We start from the raw sequence: 18,447 nt of genomic DNA, 5'->3' as shown, positions 1-18,447 counted from the left end.
TCCAAATTACTTATCCAACTCATCCAGCAACATTTGCCCCCAGTAGAAATGAAAGAGACAAAAATAACAAGAGGAAGCTCCAGAGTGAATCCCTCACACATTTGGGTGCTTCAAATAGGAACACAGTCACTTCAATGTGGTCTTGTCATCAGCAAGGAGATATATTCTCCAAACACTAACTTAGACATGGTATGACCCAGTGCCCTGGATCAGGTCCAGATGGGAGCGATCCTTTTCCTCCTTCACAGCAGTATCCTTGCACATAACATCAGCCTCTATGAATGTGCTATTACCCTCACGAGGTGTTACAACTTTCTGGTTTTAGCTTGGGTATTACATATGACTTCTCTTCATGGAAGTCAAAAAGAGCCTGCAAACAGCAACAGCATCAGATGCAGAGCTTCTCTTTCCTGAGCTAGGTTTCACAGCCAGCAGCTGCCCAGTTCCTGCTCAAACAGTGTAGCATGAATATCCCATTCCCTTCACTGCCTTCCAATCCACCATGAGAAAAATGTGCCAGGTTCATAAAGAAACAGAGACATTTTTCCCAGGAATTAATTCAGAAATGATTTCCCTTCCCTGATTTTTATCATCCTATAGAATTCCACATTTGCTGCATTAAAAAATAACCATAAAAATACCCTGACAAAATTATCAAAAATAAGGAGGTTGTCTACCATCATCTATGACAGCAGAGAAAAAGACCTAAATACCACTATACAAAGCCTTAACATCATGCTCCAATAAATCAGAATTCTGCAAACCATAAGAAGGAAAAAAATTATACTGCACCTTTTAATTAAGATCTGTAAGTAAATCAATTCCTCCTGAACTTGTACCTAAATGAATAACCAATTACAGACCTATAATTCCAATAATAGCATCACAAAAAGAAACCAGCATTTGTGCCATCTCCACAAGATAAACTAATTGCTTTCCAAGTATGTATTAGGACTGAATTAAATACATATTTCATCTTATGTTTTAAGAAAATGTAGACACTTTTTCAAAAAGGCTTCTCTGTTATCAAGACAAGCCTGTTTAGCACCTGACAGCCCCTTGACACCACTTTCTCAGATCTATGAAGGAAGGAAGATGACTATACCATGCTGTCTGCTTGAAACAGCATAATAACAAGTTGGCGAAATCAGCTACCAGCGAGTTAGAAATTAGGAATGATTACCCTTCAAAAGACAGAAACTGGCAATCAAACCTTGCTGAACCTATTCACTAACTTAAAGCTAACATGAAAACTATCAAGTGGCTCAGCTGTGCGAACACTTGAGGTTGTATAGCACAGAGAAGAACTACAATCATGCACACTTGCAGTTGGATTGCCTTACTTTTAAATCTGATATAGCAGTCGTTGCAGAAGAGTTTGTTGTTTCGGATCCGGACTTCAGCTCCAGAGCGGGATCCACCAAGGTCGCATCCACAGGCAACACACTATCACAAATGAATAATTAGCAACTCCTTCCCAAACACTAAGAAACAAAAATGCTGTCCAAAAGCAGCTCAGATTAAGCTCAACAAAGCCTGAACCATAACCCCACAATCACTAGAAGCAAATGTACAACGATTAGTAGATCAAAATGCAACCAACTCTGAGGAAATATTTTAAGGCAACGACTGGACAATGAATAGCAGAGATACACCAAGTAAGCAAACATAAAGCAGATGGTTTTTAGAGATTAGTTCATTAAATTAATTTGAACTTTGGTTTCTCTGAAAACTAAAACTGGTTTGGCACAAAAATAATTTTGTTCTCAAGATGGCAACAGGAATTTTGGCACAGAACACCTGGGTGTGTTATTTGCAGATTTCCATGTGGCACTACATGCTGCTGGTGTCCTCAGTCCCCTGGCACTCAAAGCAGCAAATACTCAGGCACTCCCAATTTCCTGGGTTTGCATCATCGAAACAAATTCTGATTTGGAGAGATGAGGCTAGCTTAATTTTTCTTGCATAAACACATAAGGGGCTTGACCACTGCCAGGCTAACATTAAACTATTTAGCTAAAATGCCTAAACATGTACTTGCTGTGAATATGGGCCACATCTGGAAGGAATGTAAATAAAAAAATAATACTCCCCTTACTGAATTTACAAAGGACATAGTTTCCTTGCTTAACCAATTAGTGAATCTTTTGGATGGCAGTCTGTTCAACAGCTCAATTTTCAGAAATTTGAAAAACAGAAACTTAGCATTTTCTTATGTAGGTTGTGAGCCACAGGTGGATTGCCCCACACAGAATACATGTCCTGCAGAAAAGGGAATGATGACTGATCACTATGGATTAGTCCTGTCCCTCCTGCTAAGGTAGGCAGGACCAGAAAGAGCCTGGAGTCAGTCCCTCATAGTACTCCAGGTGATGCCCTTGAGCTGGGCACAGTAGAGAAGTGTTCTGAACTAGACACACAAACCTCTTTCTTGAAGTCAGGGAAGAAGCAGGGTCCAACAGCACCTCCAAGTCATAGTCTAATTCCACATCTAGTCTGAGGGCAGGGTAACAGGACTGCTTTGCTGTCTTTTGCAGGCAAACATTTATTCTTTCAGCTCTGCAAATGCCCCAAGCTGGTGGGAAATCATGTAAGTAGGTCTAGCTCTCGGTGCTGAGCATGAGCTAGTACATTTAGTTTGTGACTAGGGTTGAGTAGCACTAAAGACACCTTCTAGTTTTGTTCTGGGTTTTATCCTGCACATTTAACTCTTCCAACATGCCTTTGGAAAACACCACATCCACACTGCCTGATAAGATTAGCTTGGAAAGGTTGGGTTATCTTAAATGATTCAATTGCCAGGGTCCAGGCTGAGATTTTTTTTCTTTTTAGAGGAGCTGCTTCTCCGGGAGAAGTGGATCAGCATTTTCTGATATTTTGCCATGTATCTGAAGGAAGAAATCTTTGATCTCATAGCCAATGTGGTCATCTTACTTATCAAAGTCCTCCTTGTTAGCTCTGGCATTTAAAAAACACGTCTAAGAGTCAAGTGACAAACGCCTGCAAATGGGACTGCCTCATGGAAATATGCACACACCATGCTGTCAAGAGTAGAAGGCAGAGCAGGTGATTAGTAAGAACCCCTGTAAGCATAACACTGAGTAGCCATGCGTTCTCCTGATTAGTTCCTGTTCCTTCATGGTGCGACTCCCAGCTCTCACCTTAAAGCAATGTAAATGATAACAAAGACCAAGAGATTCAATGATCATGGCTGCTCCTTTGCCCAGAATGTTATTACAGTATGAACAGATTTTCTTCCCACTGACTGACCTAAATATAGAATGAAAAACCTTAAAACCAGCTTGAAAATGTTTAAAAGACAAAGAAGGGTTATCAAATATTTTTGAGATTAAAATTAAAAAACCACATGGGTAAAAACTGGACTATTAGGCTGTTTGGGGAAAGTAAACTGAAAATTAATGTTATTTAGAGTAGATCTGAAAGCCAGGAAAAGCTGAAGTGTTACAATTTAGATCAAATTTACATAGGAACAAGTCAAGAAATTCTGTCACATTCTTGGCACATATTTCATCGCATAAAATACTTTCTACAAATAAAAAGTGTACTGTTAAGTTTGGAGGGTAAGAACATAGGTTTTGTGCTCCTGCCTTCTTACTTGTGGGGAACTATCCAGAAAGCCAAGTTTTAGCAAGCACCCTTTCCAAGTCCCACCATCTGTACCTTGTTAGATAAAAGGGCTAGTCCTGGACATAAAATATTGTGTTAATTCTTTGAACATAAACCATACAGTGGTCAGTTTCCATTGATCTACCGAGGTGCTAGCAAATGGAAGTGAGAACAAGATAAGCAAATATGGTTAAGAAGGCAATTTTCTTACATTATAAAGAATGTAAAAGACCAGCTTAAAAGAATGGGGTCAATTTATCATTAAGTGCCCTGAGAGTGTAAGAGCTAGTGAAACTAGCTAGTGCTCACTGTTGTTATATATAAACACATTTAATTATGTGTGGGATGATTCTCTGGAGTACTATCCCAAGGTATTTTTAAAATGTTTCAAGTACAAAAAACAGCAGAGTTATCTACCCTACCACAGCTGAATTCCATTTTTGTTGCAAAATATGTTGCAATTCTTGCTTTCTGCTCCTAGATTAAAATCAACATCCTACTCTGTAACTCTCCAGGGTCATGGGTTATGAGCATTCCTGAGTGCTCCTCAAGATGATATTGACCACATGCCAGGAAGTGAGGAGGAGAGACCAAGATGAGGGTCATAAAGTGTGGGTTTCAGGAATCTTTTGTTAAAACAAACCAAGGAAAATGAATGTCAGAAATGCCATCTGGAACAGGCTTTTGCTAATCGTTTTGGTAAGCAACACACAGCTCTGAGACTGCAGATTGATTTTTCAAGTTCTTTTGTTTTTGTAACCAATGTCAAGCAATGGTGACAAACCTGGGGAATTTTCTGAGTGACAGGAGTAGGGAGGTAATACCAGCCTGTACTTCCACTTGTCCCCTCCAGCTAGAAAACTCCAGGTACTTGTTAATCAATGTTATGAGCAGAATACTGCTGTAAGCCCAGCATATTCACAAAGTCTACTTTTTAGTGCTGTCCAACATTTTTACCTTGCTGGAAAAAGGGCACCCACTCACCTGCTGCGTGTCTGGGACCCTGACTGGGAAGCAGAGAGAGGAGACTGAGCCCGGGGAGCTGTCTGGGATGTGGAGGGGGCTCTGGCAAAGGTGGCCACAGGAGGTGCTTTGCTGGAGGAAGGAGTGCACATGTAGGCTCGGTTTGAAGTGGACACCGGGCGACTAAAATCTTGACTAGAATATAGAGATGAAGAGGATGCAGACTGGTTCAGCCATGAGTGGTGCCTCCATGACCTTATTCCTGAAGAATCAAGATTGTCCAGTGACTCCCCTCTGTAACAGAGATACAAGTATCTCAAATGTAAATGGCAGTACAGAAGGAGCAATAGAGCCATATGCTGATTTTTTAAAGAGAAAGCCATTATCCTTGCATTTTTAGTATTTTCTAGGATGAAGATATTTGTTTGACCACTATGAGCAATACTCTTCATGTACTGATTTAAAATGTATGAATAGCAAATTATCCTTTGTGTCCAGCTGTAGTTCTCATGGGGAAAAAACAAGAGAGGCAAAAGAGGTGGCACTTGACAACTACTTAATAAGAGCAAAACACTTCACTGTAGTCTTATCAGGGTGAACTGTGTCAAAATCTACAGTACAGCAACAGACCTCAGATACCAGCTTTGTTTATGTTTTCTCCAAGGGATACCAGATCAAAAATAACAATCCACCCAGACTGGATAGCATCATCCAGGTACAAGGTGTTGGCCCAATAACCAAACACTCTCCTGGCTGATAACTTGGCTGTTTCCTAAGTAACAAATCCAACATTCATACATCAAATAAAGCAAAAATAAACTATCCAAACTTTATGACATATTTCTGTGCTGCAAAAGGCATACTTCTTAGCCACAATAATTCACTTCCAAAACAGGTTGTCATGCTGAAATTCTTAAACACATCTGTCAATGACAAGGCACACTATTGATTTCCATTGCTGCTATACCAACCAAGAAATAAGCAGCTGAGTTATTTACAGGTCACATCCACATTCTTTACTTGCAAAAAACCCCATTCAGTCCCAGCTATAACACAGCTACTTTCTTCTATCTGTGCTGCTATAGTCTACCTTATGGCATTTCACAGGCTCAATTTGTTTCCGTGTTCTGCAATACAAGCTAAAGTTCAGAATAACCAAAGAAAAATGCCTTACAAGAGACAGAGTTAATTTTTAATGTGATTCCTACCTCCTCATACTACTGCTGTACAGACTAACAGGCTCCTTATGTATACTGGCACTGCGCTGCCTAATCCAGCTGCTGTCCGTGTGTAGAGATGTTTTCTTTCTCATTTCCTGAAGGATTTGCTGTCTCTCCAACTCTGCTGCAGACAGGTTTTGCTCCTTCTGAGACTTCTTCTGTGACTCACCCATGTTCCAGGACCTTTCGGAATACTTGCTCTGGGTACCTGTGCAGACAACACGTGCAAACATCAGCTAGATACCTCAAGGCACAAAAATCATCCTGTCAGCTATAATTCCAGGAGCTATTGTTCATCATTCCATTCACAAATTATTCCAGTTCCCTTTCACAGCTGGGTAAAAGTTGTCAATACAACATTACTAAAATGTTTTTGTTTGTATTTCCATTAATGTAGCCTTTTATATAATGCTTAATTTCAATACATTTTTCTTCGCTTCCTAAGTGTATATGCATAGGCACTTGTGTGTACACACGCCTCTTTTTAAAAGGGTATCACCTCTTTTAGTGCCATAATTTGGACTCTTCCTCCAATACAAACTGAACCATGTATAAAATACATAGTTAAATAGTGGTATACATTCTTTCTCTTTAAGAGTTCATACTCTTTTCTTCTATAAGTTGTCCCTGCTTACAAGAATTTCTTTCTTTCCTCAAGGCACTAAACACACTGCTTTATATAAAGGGAAGAGGAAAATATTTCAGTTATTTGGAATATCTGTTAACTACTGAGTTGAAATGAAATTTATGGTATAGATGGTATTTGAAAATTTGAAAGGAGAAAAAAATAAGCAATCTTTCTCCAATATGTGTTGACATACTGAAAGGCAACATTTTTTTCCTACATCCAGTACCTATTCTTCATATTAAAAATACTTTAAAAAATTATTCAGCAATAAGTCATTCAATTGAAATTTCAATCCTTTTAAATGCTGCTCTGACTATAGATTTGCTCTTGGATTTATTGGTATGGATTATCATTATAAAATACTTTGGAAGTTTACTTTCTCTTTCATTTCAATGACAGTGCTTTAACATATGAAAGCAACAATTTTTAATCTGCAATATATCCCCTAATACACCTACTTTTCTTTGATCACTTGTGATTACTTTTTTTCCCAGTGTTTTAGACACAAAAGTAGCTTGCAGGCATTTTTGACTGTAACATATTCATAAAATTGTTTTGTTTGCTTTGCACATAATTCCTCTGATATAACCAAAGTCATATAAATTAATTGGAGTCCAGGACACAAGCCATTGTGACATATCCAGAGTTGAATTCTTGCTCTCTTATTACTATACTACACTAACTGAAATTAAGAAGACAGAAAGTTGTATTAAATACATTCATCATCTTGCCATGTGTAGCTTTTGGTTTGTTGACAGAATAAATGTATCAAAACTATACATATCTTCAAAGATATAACTGCATGATTGATTTTATCTCATGTAAAAACCAGTCATTAAAATTTAGGCACCTGAGAGCCATTTCTAATCACTGTCTTCAAGAGGGCAGTTAATCATATTTGTCCTCGACTTTTGTATGATTTCCCTCTTGCTCTTGAAAGTTCATTAATTTGGGGAATAATATGAATTTACAGTGCAGTCATGACAAAGCACTCAAAAATTAATTTTCTTAGGATGACTGTATGTACACTTTTTTTCTTATTATTTTACTCTTCTCCCTCCCTACCTGCCCAAAAAACTTAAATATAATAGAAATTATACATTACTTACCATTTCTGATTCTGTTGAATTCATTCAGTTCTGTAGTTGACTTTGACTTATTCCTAAGGATATAAAAACATTAATTTCTCTGTCTTAATTACAAAACCTCATTACAGACAAAGCTCTTATCATTGCAGATGATAGAACCAGTCCTCTTTTTTTTTTTTTCACAATCCCTCCCATCAACAATTTATGCTGTACTTCAAACAAGATGTAAGAAATAACTGAAGATGAAGAGGATACCAAGGGGAAGAAAAAAAATCTCAATATTTAAATGTCAATAGAAAATCACCAATTAAAAGTTTAAATTTTGTACTGAAAGTTATCAGTGCTGCAGGTATGAGGAACTGATAACTGTACTTGTTTCAACAAAAACATATAAAAAACCAAGTCCTTTCCTGTGAAGCTTTGTGGAGACTGCAATCAAACAAAGCAGTGAGAACTTTCAGAGCAGATTTACAATTGATTTGCTTTCATGAGAAAGTTCAATCGTACTTCAGCACTGTTACTAGTACTAGTACAGTTTTATAAGCAAAACACCTCCTCAAACCCTACATGCAGATCGTTTTTGGAAAAATGTATTGTTCACTGATTATACCTAGCAGCATGATTTTTTAATGAGTTTTAGCCAAGAAATGGCATTCAACAAGTATCATATACAGGAAGACAAATGGCAAAAATTGGTTTTCTGATAGTACAGAGCAGAAGCTTCAGCAACATCTCTGTGCTGTAATATTAGTCTCAAATAGTACAGCCAATTTTTTAGTTTAAAATAACTCACAAAAAAAAAGGACTTAAAAAGGAATCCTTTGCTTAGTCCTAACTCAAAGCTGCTACATTAATGTGTTAACACGTACAGCATTGGCTGCAAGCTGTGTTTTGAAGGAGTCCTGTCCTTTATCTGGAGATAAATGAAACATAAAATACATCACATCTTGCTTCCTAAAATTCTTATTGTCTGTCCTGTGGTGTGGCCCTATTTTATTATGTATTTAAGATGCAGCAGCTCCGCAGCTGCCTGTAGTGAAGAAAAAAACAGTGTCCTCCTCACACATATAACCAATGTGTAACTACTTAGCGCATGCTCCTTCTGAAGTTAGATCTAGATCTTCCATTAGCAACAGATCCATTAATTGTACCTTGTAATTTTTGGAGTTCCTCTTTATAAAAGAGAGGTATGCTCACTTCAACTATGAGAAGTGATCAAATACACAACAGAAGTCATCTTTCAGAACTACTGTGAGATATGATGCAAAACAAAGGCTTGATTTATAAAGCAAGAGATTGTAACTTAAAAATAACTTGTGTGAATTACAAGAGCAACATGCACTATCTCCATGATAAATATGCTTCTGCTGCTTATTTCTCTGCTTGTTTACTCTCTCAAGTTGCACAACCCTAATTGGGATGACTGCACCTTAGTTTGTAGAGCATACTATGACACAACCACAAGATATCTGAAATAATTTTACAGCCAGGTATGTTTAGTACCACCCACATATTTACCTCCTCACAGTTTTGTTTCTCCCCATAGAATCCCACTGACTGTTGCTTACTCAACAGTGAATAATTTGACAAAAGCTTTTCCGCTTGTTTTTTCCATATGAAAACATGCCACAAAAACTGCAAAAACAGCAATCCAATGTATAAATTTAGCTGCACAGCAAAAGTTTATCAGAATTTTAAAACTTTTCTAACAAAGAAATGGTGATGTTGCAGTTGGTGTTGAGATTCAATACTGGAGGCATACCTGTCACCAAATGACTGACCAGGTTGCTCCTCAATGGTTTTAGAAACTTCATAACGCTCATAATGTCTATTGGAAAAAAAAAGAAACCTTATGTTCATATGCAGAAAAAGACATACATAGGCAAACAGTTTCTAAGGGAAATATTCAAAATAGATCCTTATGGGGAAAAAAAAAAAGTTTAAATTAAATCCCCCAAACAGGTAAAGTTCTAAGGAGTCTTAATTTAACAATGAGAAATACAACTGATAAAAGAAGGCAGAAAAAGAAAAGCTGTCAGAAAAATGGCAAAAATCATATTTTTGTGAAGTGACAAGAAATCCAAACATAAGCATGCCAGAATGGTTATTGCTAAAGATGTTTCAACTGTGTATCGATTCAATTTCTCATTACCTGTCAATTACAGGATGGCCAGCTCGATCTTCTATTGTTTTAGATACTTCATAGCGCTCATAATGTCTAGAACCAAAATAAAGGTAAAATACATATTAAAAAATATTCTAATTGAGCAAGAGCAAGTATCCCCAGAGAAAACTGAGAAAGTTCAGATGTGCTAAAAGAATACCAAAGACTAAGGCGCTGCAAAAATTACAAGCATCTGTACACAAGTTATTATCTATTTCATAGCCAGGAGGAACATTTTGTCCAACCACAGCAGTTCTCTAAAAATTACATTTTTATTCTGGAAGAGTGTACAGGTGCAGTTTACAAACTCAAAGTTCCACAGACAGCACTCTTCAGCTGCCTGTCCCCTCCCACAGCAAACTGCAGCAAGTATCATGCCTTTGCAGGTGTTTATATAACATTTCCGATTTCAAGTCTTATCTTTGGATATCATCTTAGAGCAAATACTTAACACCAGATATTTTAAAGGACAGTTTCACTGAACTTACTCCTTTACTATTAAGCAAAACCACACGTGTTTAGCAAAACACATCCTTTGGCAGCAACCTCAGAAGCAATAAAATTCCCATGAACTAAAGAATGTACCAGGGATTTAGATATGCAGATATTACAGCAACTTATTAAGTTACTGCACGAAGTCCAATTATCTTGCTGGGACAAGCTAAAATTGTAAAGTTACCCTGGCTCTGCTGCCAGGAGGAACATGTTCAGCCAATGTAGCATTGTGTCTCTCCTTTGCTCAGCAGGCGTATCAAGCAGCAGTCATTTAGATTAAACTAAAGTAACTCCGGGTCTTACAACCTCCTCTGCAAATATGTGCACTTTTTAAAATCATATTTCTCCTAAGACTGAGCTTGATATCATGTGTTCTCTTCATGATGAAAATGAGAAAAAACTCAAGAGAAATCAAAAGTCACAAGTCATCTACAAGCCAGTAAGGTAAATACAGACAAAATAAGGAAAAGTTACTGATTTAATCAGTTTTATACAGATTAACCTCCTGTAACAGTAGTCTGAAAACTACCAGGCAAGAACACAGACTTGAGAACTAATAGGTGGGGATTTTTTTATTTGCTTTCTAAATTAGGCTGCTGAAGAAGGCAATAAGAGAAAAAAATGTATCTGTAGCGGGTATTTCTAAAAGGCTATGATATGTAAGCCAGTAACAGCTCACTCATATACCATGATATCCCTCATTGACAAATTAACCCAGTAGTTTAACTGCAATTAAGCTTTATTTCTACATTGTTAAATTAAAATGAGAAAGATACCTGAAAAATCAGCCACACATTTTTTTGGAAAAGTGTTAACTTGGTATTTCTTCTGGAGGCCCTGTATGTTGAGTCACATGCTCTCAATTTACAGGCTTGTGCACAATTCTTACAAAATTTTCTCATTAAGTCCTTCAGATTGTCTTTCATTTGGCTGTAATTACTATATTTACGCATCCCATTAAGAAAAAAAGAAAAAAAGATGAAGTAGGGTAATATAGCACTTGATTCTTGTGGAAGGGATTTGTGCTATGCCTGATCCTTCTGTCTTTGGAAAGAAGGACTATTGTGTGGTATTTTGCACGCATTGATTACAGCATGAATTTTATATAAGCATCCCTATATGTTCAGGACACAGACCCAACCCCATTAGAAATTCATTTGAATTTGCAGAAGAAAGAGAAAGTGTATCCTGGCACAAGCGCACACCTTTGGTACTGAGGCACCTCCACCGGCACCTCCCTCTGCCTTTCCGCCTGCCGCCTCTGCTCCTCCATCTCCGCCTGCCGCCTCTGCTCCTCCATCTCTGCCTGCCGCCTCTGCTCCTCAGCGTATTGCTGCTCCCTCTCTCTGCGCTGTCTCTCGAGCTCCAGCTCTTGCTGTTCTTGCTCAAAATGCCTGGTTTCTTCTTCCTGGATCCTCCGTTCCTCCTGAAGCCTCCTCATCTCTTCTTCCTCACGCAGCAAGCTCCCTGCCAGCTCGTTTTCCCCATCTCGTTCTGGATCTTCAGGAGCATTTGCTTCAGGGCTTGCTCTCCAGCTGGACACACGTGGAGCCTGAGAAGTGATGGATGTTGTATTTAGGGTTAGAACAGTCTGCTCCTGTAGCAAAGAAGAAAAAAATAAAGTTTTTAGGGAAGGGGCCTATTTTTAAATTGCTCACTCAGAAAAGGCAGTTCATTCTATATGGTAAGAATGTATAAAAATCATCTCCAGCACTTCCAGTGCAAGACACAGGAGACAGTTTGGTTTCACATTCTCCTAACTCAAGAGCTTCAATCCACACATCAGCCTAAGCTAGCACCACAGACAGCATGGCCACAACTATGTGAAGCATTCTTCCTTCCAAAGTATCGCTTACTTGTCAAGCCATCCCTTCCCACTTAAATACCCATGGAAAACAAACCCTTCCTTGATACCCAGCATTTCTCCCTACCGTTCTGACTTAGAAACCTGAGACCTACTTAAGAGTGTATACACAAAGATACACACTGCAATCTATATCAGACCAATGAATTTCACATGAATCCTCATGTGGAGAAATCTCCCTCTCTATTCCATTCTCCTACCATTTCAAAGTCAAGCCTCAGACCTACCACTCTATGACTCTTCTCTCAAAAATGAGAAAAGGCTTTTCAGTGGTCAAAAGATATTTTAGTTGCAGGGAAAAAATAATGTTTATAAGTCCATCAAAACCTCTAATGACAAAAAATACGAAGTGGTTTACATTCTTGTTCAACAAAGTCCTCTAACAGCTCAAAAAGCTTTCTGATTAAAGTTCTAAGTCTTAAATTATGGTCTACATATTCAGGACTGTGTAAACACAACTCATCTAGCTTGGATGCCTGAAGCAGCACTCAGCGGTAAAGATGAGATACCTCAGACAGTTCCCATACTCAGAGAAAAAACTTGTTCATCTTCCCATAAACAGCCACAGAAGTCAGCATCTACAGAAGCTACACACATTCAGCATTTTAAAATATTTAACTGGAAATCCAAAGTTGATTTGCTATGCAAATTTATCAGATGAACTGTCTGCCAGTAACAAGCCAGATGCTACGAACATGATTCCTGATAAAGTATTGAAGCAGAATTCCAAGTGGCATCAGATGGTAAATAAATAGTGAAAGCAATCATTTATGATCACAACAATTAATACATGCTGTGACTTTTTGCCAACACATTTTTTGTGTTAGTTACCTAACCAGCTCATAACGAAGAGAGACAAATTCAACATATCTCAGTACATCCCACCTACTATTTCCATCCCATGTTTGCAATCTCTTTCCACCAAGTCACGGGCAACAATTTATTTTCCAGAATGGGAAGATCAATGACATAAAAACCCAAATTATTTGCTTGCATGCATCTAGCATAAGGGAAAAAAAGCCCTCATAAAACTAGTCAGCAAAACTTTATTCACAGGCTACCTCATCAAAATACTTGGAGCTTTCTTTTTCTGCTTCTTGTTTAGCTCGTAGCCATTCTTCCCTCAGTTTCTCTTGTTCTCGCTGGTATTTCTCCTGTTAGGTTAGAATGAAGTTAAACATGCAAATAAGAAGCATGGTATTTTTTTATTTTCATTAAAATGCATACTGGTATTTAATGTGTTTTTTAAAAGACCAAACAAACCAGACAAAAAACATCCCTGAGCACCACTAGAACATTAGGTCTGCCACAAATGAAATCTGGGCTCAAAAACAATCCAAAGGAGTTCTGTAATTGATTTTTTGAGACTCCAGGCTTATTTTTCATGCTAAATCTCACAAAAGCCAACCTTATATTCCCTGCCCTCCAGTTTAGTTACCATTTGAACAAAAAACCCCCAGCTATCTAATGTATTTCTGGAAAAACAGAGTAGTTGTATTTAACTTGGGATTAGGCACATTAATCTGGTAAATATAGAGAGATCACTAAGTGAAATAGTGAGCAAGAACTCTCATTCTTTTGAAATGTTACCTCAAACAAAACCCAATTTCTGGACCTTGAAATTTTTATTTTGACTAGATTTGCTTTAAAATTAATATACTGTCATAAAGCATTACCCAAAGCACATGGTAAATGTTTTGGTGGCTTTTCAGTGACACTTTTATTTTGGGAATATTTTAGGAAAAGTATTCCTTCTAAAATACTAGAAATAAGCAAAGACTGACTCTGCTTCCTTATTTTGTTATTTGAAAATTCATTACTAGGATTATGGGGGAGAGAAAGATCATTATTACTCTGGTCAAATTTATCACTTCAGGACAAAGAAAAGTGATGGCAGAGTCAGCTCTCAAGAAAGGGGAGCCAAGGTTTATACTGTTTAAAGCAATCTCTTCAGGTATCAAATGGAACATCCAAACCATAACAGAGTCCACAGGTAAGTTTAGGAAGGTACAGCTGCTGCCCTGCAGAGTTTGCAAGCTACAAGGAACAACAAAAGATTAAACATTCAAAAAGCAAGAGAAATTCTATGCTTGTACTTTGACATCACAGTTTTCTGCTGAACACAGCCAAAGAGGGCTTGTGCACAATAAATGAGATTCGCTAATGTGTCTCCTAGCCATCAGATTTCAGACAAGCTTTAAATGAATTTGCAGAGATGTATCTTGCTGAACATGGTTGAGTGTGCTTACACTTCATTGAGCTGAGTTCTTTGAAGAACTTTTGTGCTATCCTAAGACTATAAAACAATGCTCCTTCCCTCTGCAACACCCCCCTCCAGCTCCAGCTACCAGTTATCAAGGTGGCTTTGCATTAGCAGGTTCAGCTTTCTCACTCAGAGATCCTGGGAAACAGCTTGATTCCAACTGACTAGCTGATTGCTAAATGACAGGATTCTAGCAGGCACCTACTGGTGCTGGCTGTCTCCTCTTCATACATGAATACAAGGCAGCATCGCTAATGGAAGGTAAAACTCAGCTTAGAGGCAACTTCCTTAAGGGGAAAAAAATAAAATTCATATTTAAAAGTGAAGACCCCTTAGTTCTTCACTTAACCTTTAAATTCTGTTGTCATGAAGAACAAACCAGCCCCAGAAGATTGAGCTCTTCCGGCTGTAGTGAATACACATTGTGTGTTTGATTTTATGAAGCTCACTAAAGCATTGTTCTCTTTTTTTCTGAATAACTCCTATTGTGGGCACCTGTGCAGGCCAGAAAATGCACCTGAGAGTCTCCCCAGGCCATCAATCAGCAAGAATACTGCAGAAAGAAGTCACATGCTACCTCTCTTCCCATGTTGCTACACACAGGGGATCGACAGACCATCCTTATGAAGATTAATTATACCTGCAACAAACGGTCCTGCTCTTTTTGCCATTTTTCCTGTCGTTTTCGCTCTTCCTCTTGATCCCAAACCCGACGACTAGGAGCACTGATGGATGGGACTGGGAGCTAATGTAGCACAGAAATGAAATCATATTATCCTCTTTCTATGTAATCAACACTCTACATTTTAAAACATATATTTTTAGAGTGAAAAATAGAAGCCATCACCAACACTAGAGCTTTATAGTGAAAGAACATAAATTCGTCTTTTCTTCAAACAGAGAGAACCATGCCTTGACAAAGCAAATCTTAGCCAGTAATCTCAGATTTGATCAAAATTGTAAAGCAGTATAAAAAGCAATAAAAAGCAGAGAGCTTCTTGAAAAGACTAGGATTATACAACCAACCAGTAGCTCACAAATAGTACTTACATCAGGCATTGCAGGCTCTGGGCCACCTGGGAGATTTGGAAGGCAAAAAAGAGAAATCATTAGACCCATACATAAATACTGCAAGATCTGTGGCAAGTCTGAGCTTCAGACTAATTTCTTCTTCCTTAGTAAGACATGCTTGTATTTGCCCTGCTGAACTTTCTCAAGGGCAGAATCAGGTGCTTTCAACTAATGTGCTCAATTGTTTCAAAGCTGTACATGCTTATAAGTGCCATCAGCACTTGCTTGAATTAGCAGTACATCTCCCACTTTAGCAACACAAAGTTGTATAACTCTTCTATTATTATTATTGTAAAACCCAACTGTTTAGCATGACCAACAGCCAGAATACTACACAAGGATAGAGAAGTCATTAATCTACTGCTCTTGGCATGAATTTAGAGCAACTGAGAACCACTGGCAACTTCTCTACCACAAAACTATGTATTTCAACTCTCCAACTCTCCTTTTTACTTACTTCCAAAAGCACACTTGAATTCAGTGAACTTGTCACCATTCACCACAAACCTTTTGCTATTTGAAGCTATCACACTTGGCCTTAATCTTAATCATCCTGTGACAAACTTATTATTAGAGAGAGATGTGTATTATGCTAATTTATTAGAAGTCGAGAAAATGGCGAGAAACACAAATTTAAGTGCAATAATTTCTTAAGTCCTGTCGCTATCTTTATTTGTTGACACTGTACTTGTTACCTAGCTGTCCAAATTTCAGTTAAAAAAAAAGCATAAAAGAAAATATTTTCAACATTATTCTGAAGTATAATCACATGAAATGGAAAAAAGATCAAATTTAGGATACAAAAGACTATAACGAGTCACAGGTTAGCATCCATTCTATATATACACAATTTTGTCTTTACTGTCAGATCACAACAGCCACAGAAAAAATCAGGCAATCATCTTAATCTATTGCAATTGTGCCAGGAGATATTAAAGGGAAGCATACTCAGCACCTATTTCTGTTTCCTTCTTCTCTCACCCCTCTAAGCTTATGCTGAACTCCATAGGAATCTTCATGTAATTGCAAAGCTAGAGTCAAAAGTTTAACAAGCTGTACTGAACATGCACTCTAGAAATACAACCTTGTCCTCCCTCTCAAGCACAAGTGAAATACCTCAAATATTGTTATAAAAATAATTCAAAGGAAAACCAAATTTTTGCCAGCCATAAAATAAAAATCAAACAACAACAATGAAACCCCAACACCAACAAACAACAAAATATCACCATATAGCAGATACAGCAGAAGTATTTTAAAGCAAACAGAACCACCAACATAGATATGTGAAGTGCCACAGCATTTATTGCATCTGGCAAAAGCCAGAAATCATCACCACTAAAAGCAAAATGCTGGCCCCACTCAAATCATTGGCAAAATTTAACTGAGCTTCCAGTGGGCCAGAATTTCACTCTTTCAGGCTACAGCAAAACAGCAAGGCATACATAGCCCATAGACAGCATAAGACATACAACATTAGTGGAAGTATGTGAGCTGTGACATGCAAAATGCTGAAAAGCAACCTACAAAACCAAAATTGAGTGCCTTGTTTATTGCCTTTTTAAAAAATGCTAGCATATTAAATTGAAAATTTATGTTGTTCTTCTTGGGATCTTGTGACATCACCACATAGTGATGCCTTTTTACATCAATTTACACAAAAGCACAGAGCTGCAACTCAAACTCAAATCCAGAGTTAAACACTTCATCAACAGCTCTGAGATCTTCTCTTAACCCCTGCTGGAATATTCACCATTATTCTTGTTTTGTAGGTAGTAGCAAACCTGAACAGAAAGTGCCACTCTTCTTACTTCTACCCAGTGGAAAAAAAAAAGTATGAACAACACAGAAGAGATTTAAAGAGCTATAGATATAAGAGAACACACAAAGACCCATTACCACAAAGGTAGACCCATGAATTGTAAGAATAACCTGATGACCCTGGGGAAAGAAGGGAAATTAATTATGTTGCTTCATTGTAATTGCAGAAACAACACTGAAGAGGTAGAGCACCCAGCACCAGACTTGTTAGGGAGAGTGTGCAGCAGGAACAATTTCATGGAAGTACATGAAATGTTAGCTCTTTGATTTACCTTGTTCAAAAAATTGTGACCGTCTTTTTAAGTTTTTCAAAGAAATAGGTTCAGATGCTATTTGAAAAATACAAAGAATACAAGCAAGTCAATGAGGTGCCTTTTTCTTTACTGACTATAATGACTGGATAAGAAACTTCTGTTAGACCTCCCATACACTGCAACATTCATTTCGGAAAAACAAAAAGCCCCTGAAACACAAAGGAAAACCTTAGGAGATTACATCATATACTAATTAGGATTTAATTTTATCAGAAAAAATGTCCAGCTATAAAAACAGCAGAAGTGTCAAACTTGGACTCAGATTCTCCCTGTTCAATTTAAGCATCCTTGACTGGGATGCCAAATTGGAATGAGGAGCCTAATGACCATTCAAGGCCACCAGAAAACATCTCCAGAGGGCAAGCGATATCTTGGGGAAATTTTTCTATGAATTGCCAGGTGTATTCAAGTTAAAACAAAATACAAAGCTCCTACTTAAGGATTATTATTCCATTAGGAAGTGTATGTACCTGGTTTCTCTCAGTGCTGAAAGTAAGGCTACAACTGCTCATGGCATCATATGCTATTATCATTCATATCAGAATCATCAATATTGTTCTCCAGGAATAAAAGTAAAGCAATAATAGTGAAAATGGCCACTAACCCCTAAACCTCACAACTGAAAGAGGCAGGCAAAAATAGCAGAAAATTGAGTACTCTACGGTTCTTCCTGGGCAGTGAAATAAGTCAATACCCATACTAAGTCAGTCTCCATACAATGCAGTAGCAAATACAATAAATCGCGTGCCTTCTTCTTTCACCCCTACCACACATTAAATTTACAACCTCTCATGCAGAAATGGGGGCTTTATTGCAGCTTTGTTGTCAGTTCTCAAGCTGCCTAGCAAACTGTGGAACCAAACTACACCCAGTCTGGATGCAACAAGATCTCTGAGATATCTGTCTGGCTTTTGGTTCATTAAGGTCTC

At 37.9% G+C, this 18,447-nt stretch overlaps 1 protein-coding gene across 1 annotated transcript in view; it reads right to left on the bottom strand.

Annotated features, from left to right (window-relative positions):
* Positions 1-795: 795 nt before the first annotated feature.
* The window catches only part of LMO7 (LIM domain 7), a 39,916-nt gene continuing 22,264 nt past the window's right edge, over positions 796-18,447 (bottom strand). The window contains exons 15-27 of the mRNA XM_062514795.1: positions 17,477-17,533; positions 15,363-15,388; positions 14,953-15,057; positions 13,111-13,203; positions 11,391-11,782; positions 9,679-9,744; positions 9,289-9,354; positions 7,548-7,600; positions 5,799-6,018; positions 4,612-4,884; positions 3,162-3,270; positions 1,344-1,446; positions 796-839 (exon numbers count right to left, since the gene is read on the bottom strand). Coding sequence (XP_062370779.1) covers positions 796-839; positions 1,344-1,446; positions 3,162-3,270; positions 4,612-4,884; positions 5,799-6,018; positions 7,548-7,600; positions 9,289-9,354; positions 9,679-9,744; positions 11,391-11,782; positions 13,111-13,203; positions 14,953-15,057; positions 15,363-15,388; positions 17,477-17,533 — 1,607 coding nt within the window. The remainder of the gene's footprint in view (positions 840-1,343; positions 1,447-3,161; positions 3,271-4,611; positions 4,885-5,798; positions 6,019-7,547; positions 7,601-9,288; positions 9,355-9,678; positions 9,745-11,390; positions 11,783-13,110; positions 13,204-14,952; positions 15,058-15,362; positions 15,389-17,476; positions 17,534-18,447) is intronic.

The sequence above is a fragment of the Cinclus cinclus genome, chromosome 2 (genome assembly GCF_963662255.1).
Source record: "Cinclus cinclus chromosome 2, bCinCin1.1, whole genome shotgun sequence".
Lineage (NCBI taxonomy): Eukaryota > Metazoa > Chordata > Aves > Passeriformes > Cinclidae > Cinclus > Cinclus cinclus.
The sequence above is the reverse complement of the archived record's forward strand: the minus strand, read 5'-3'. Positions and strand labels throughout refer to the sequence as shown.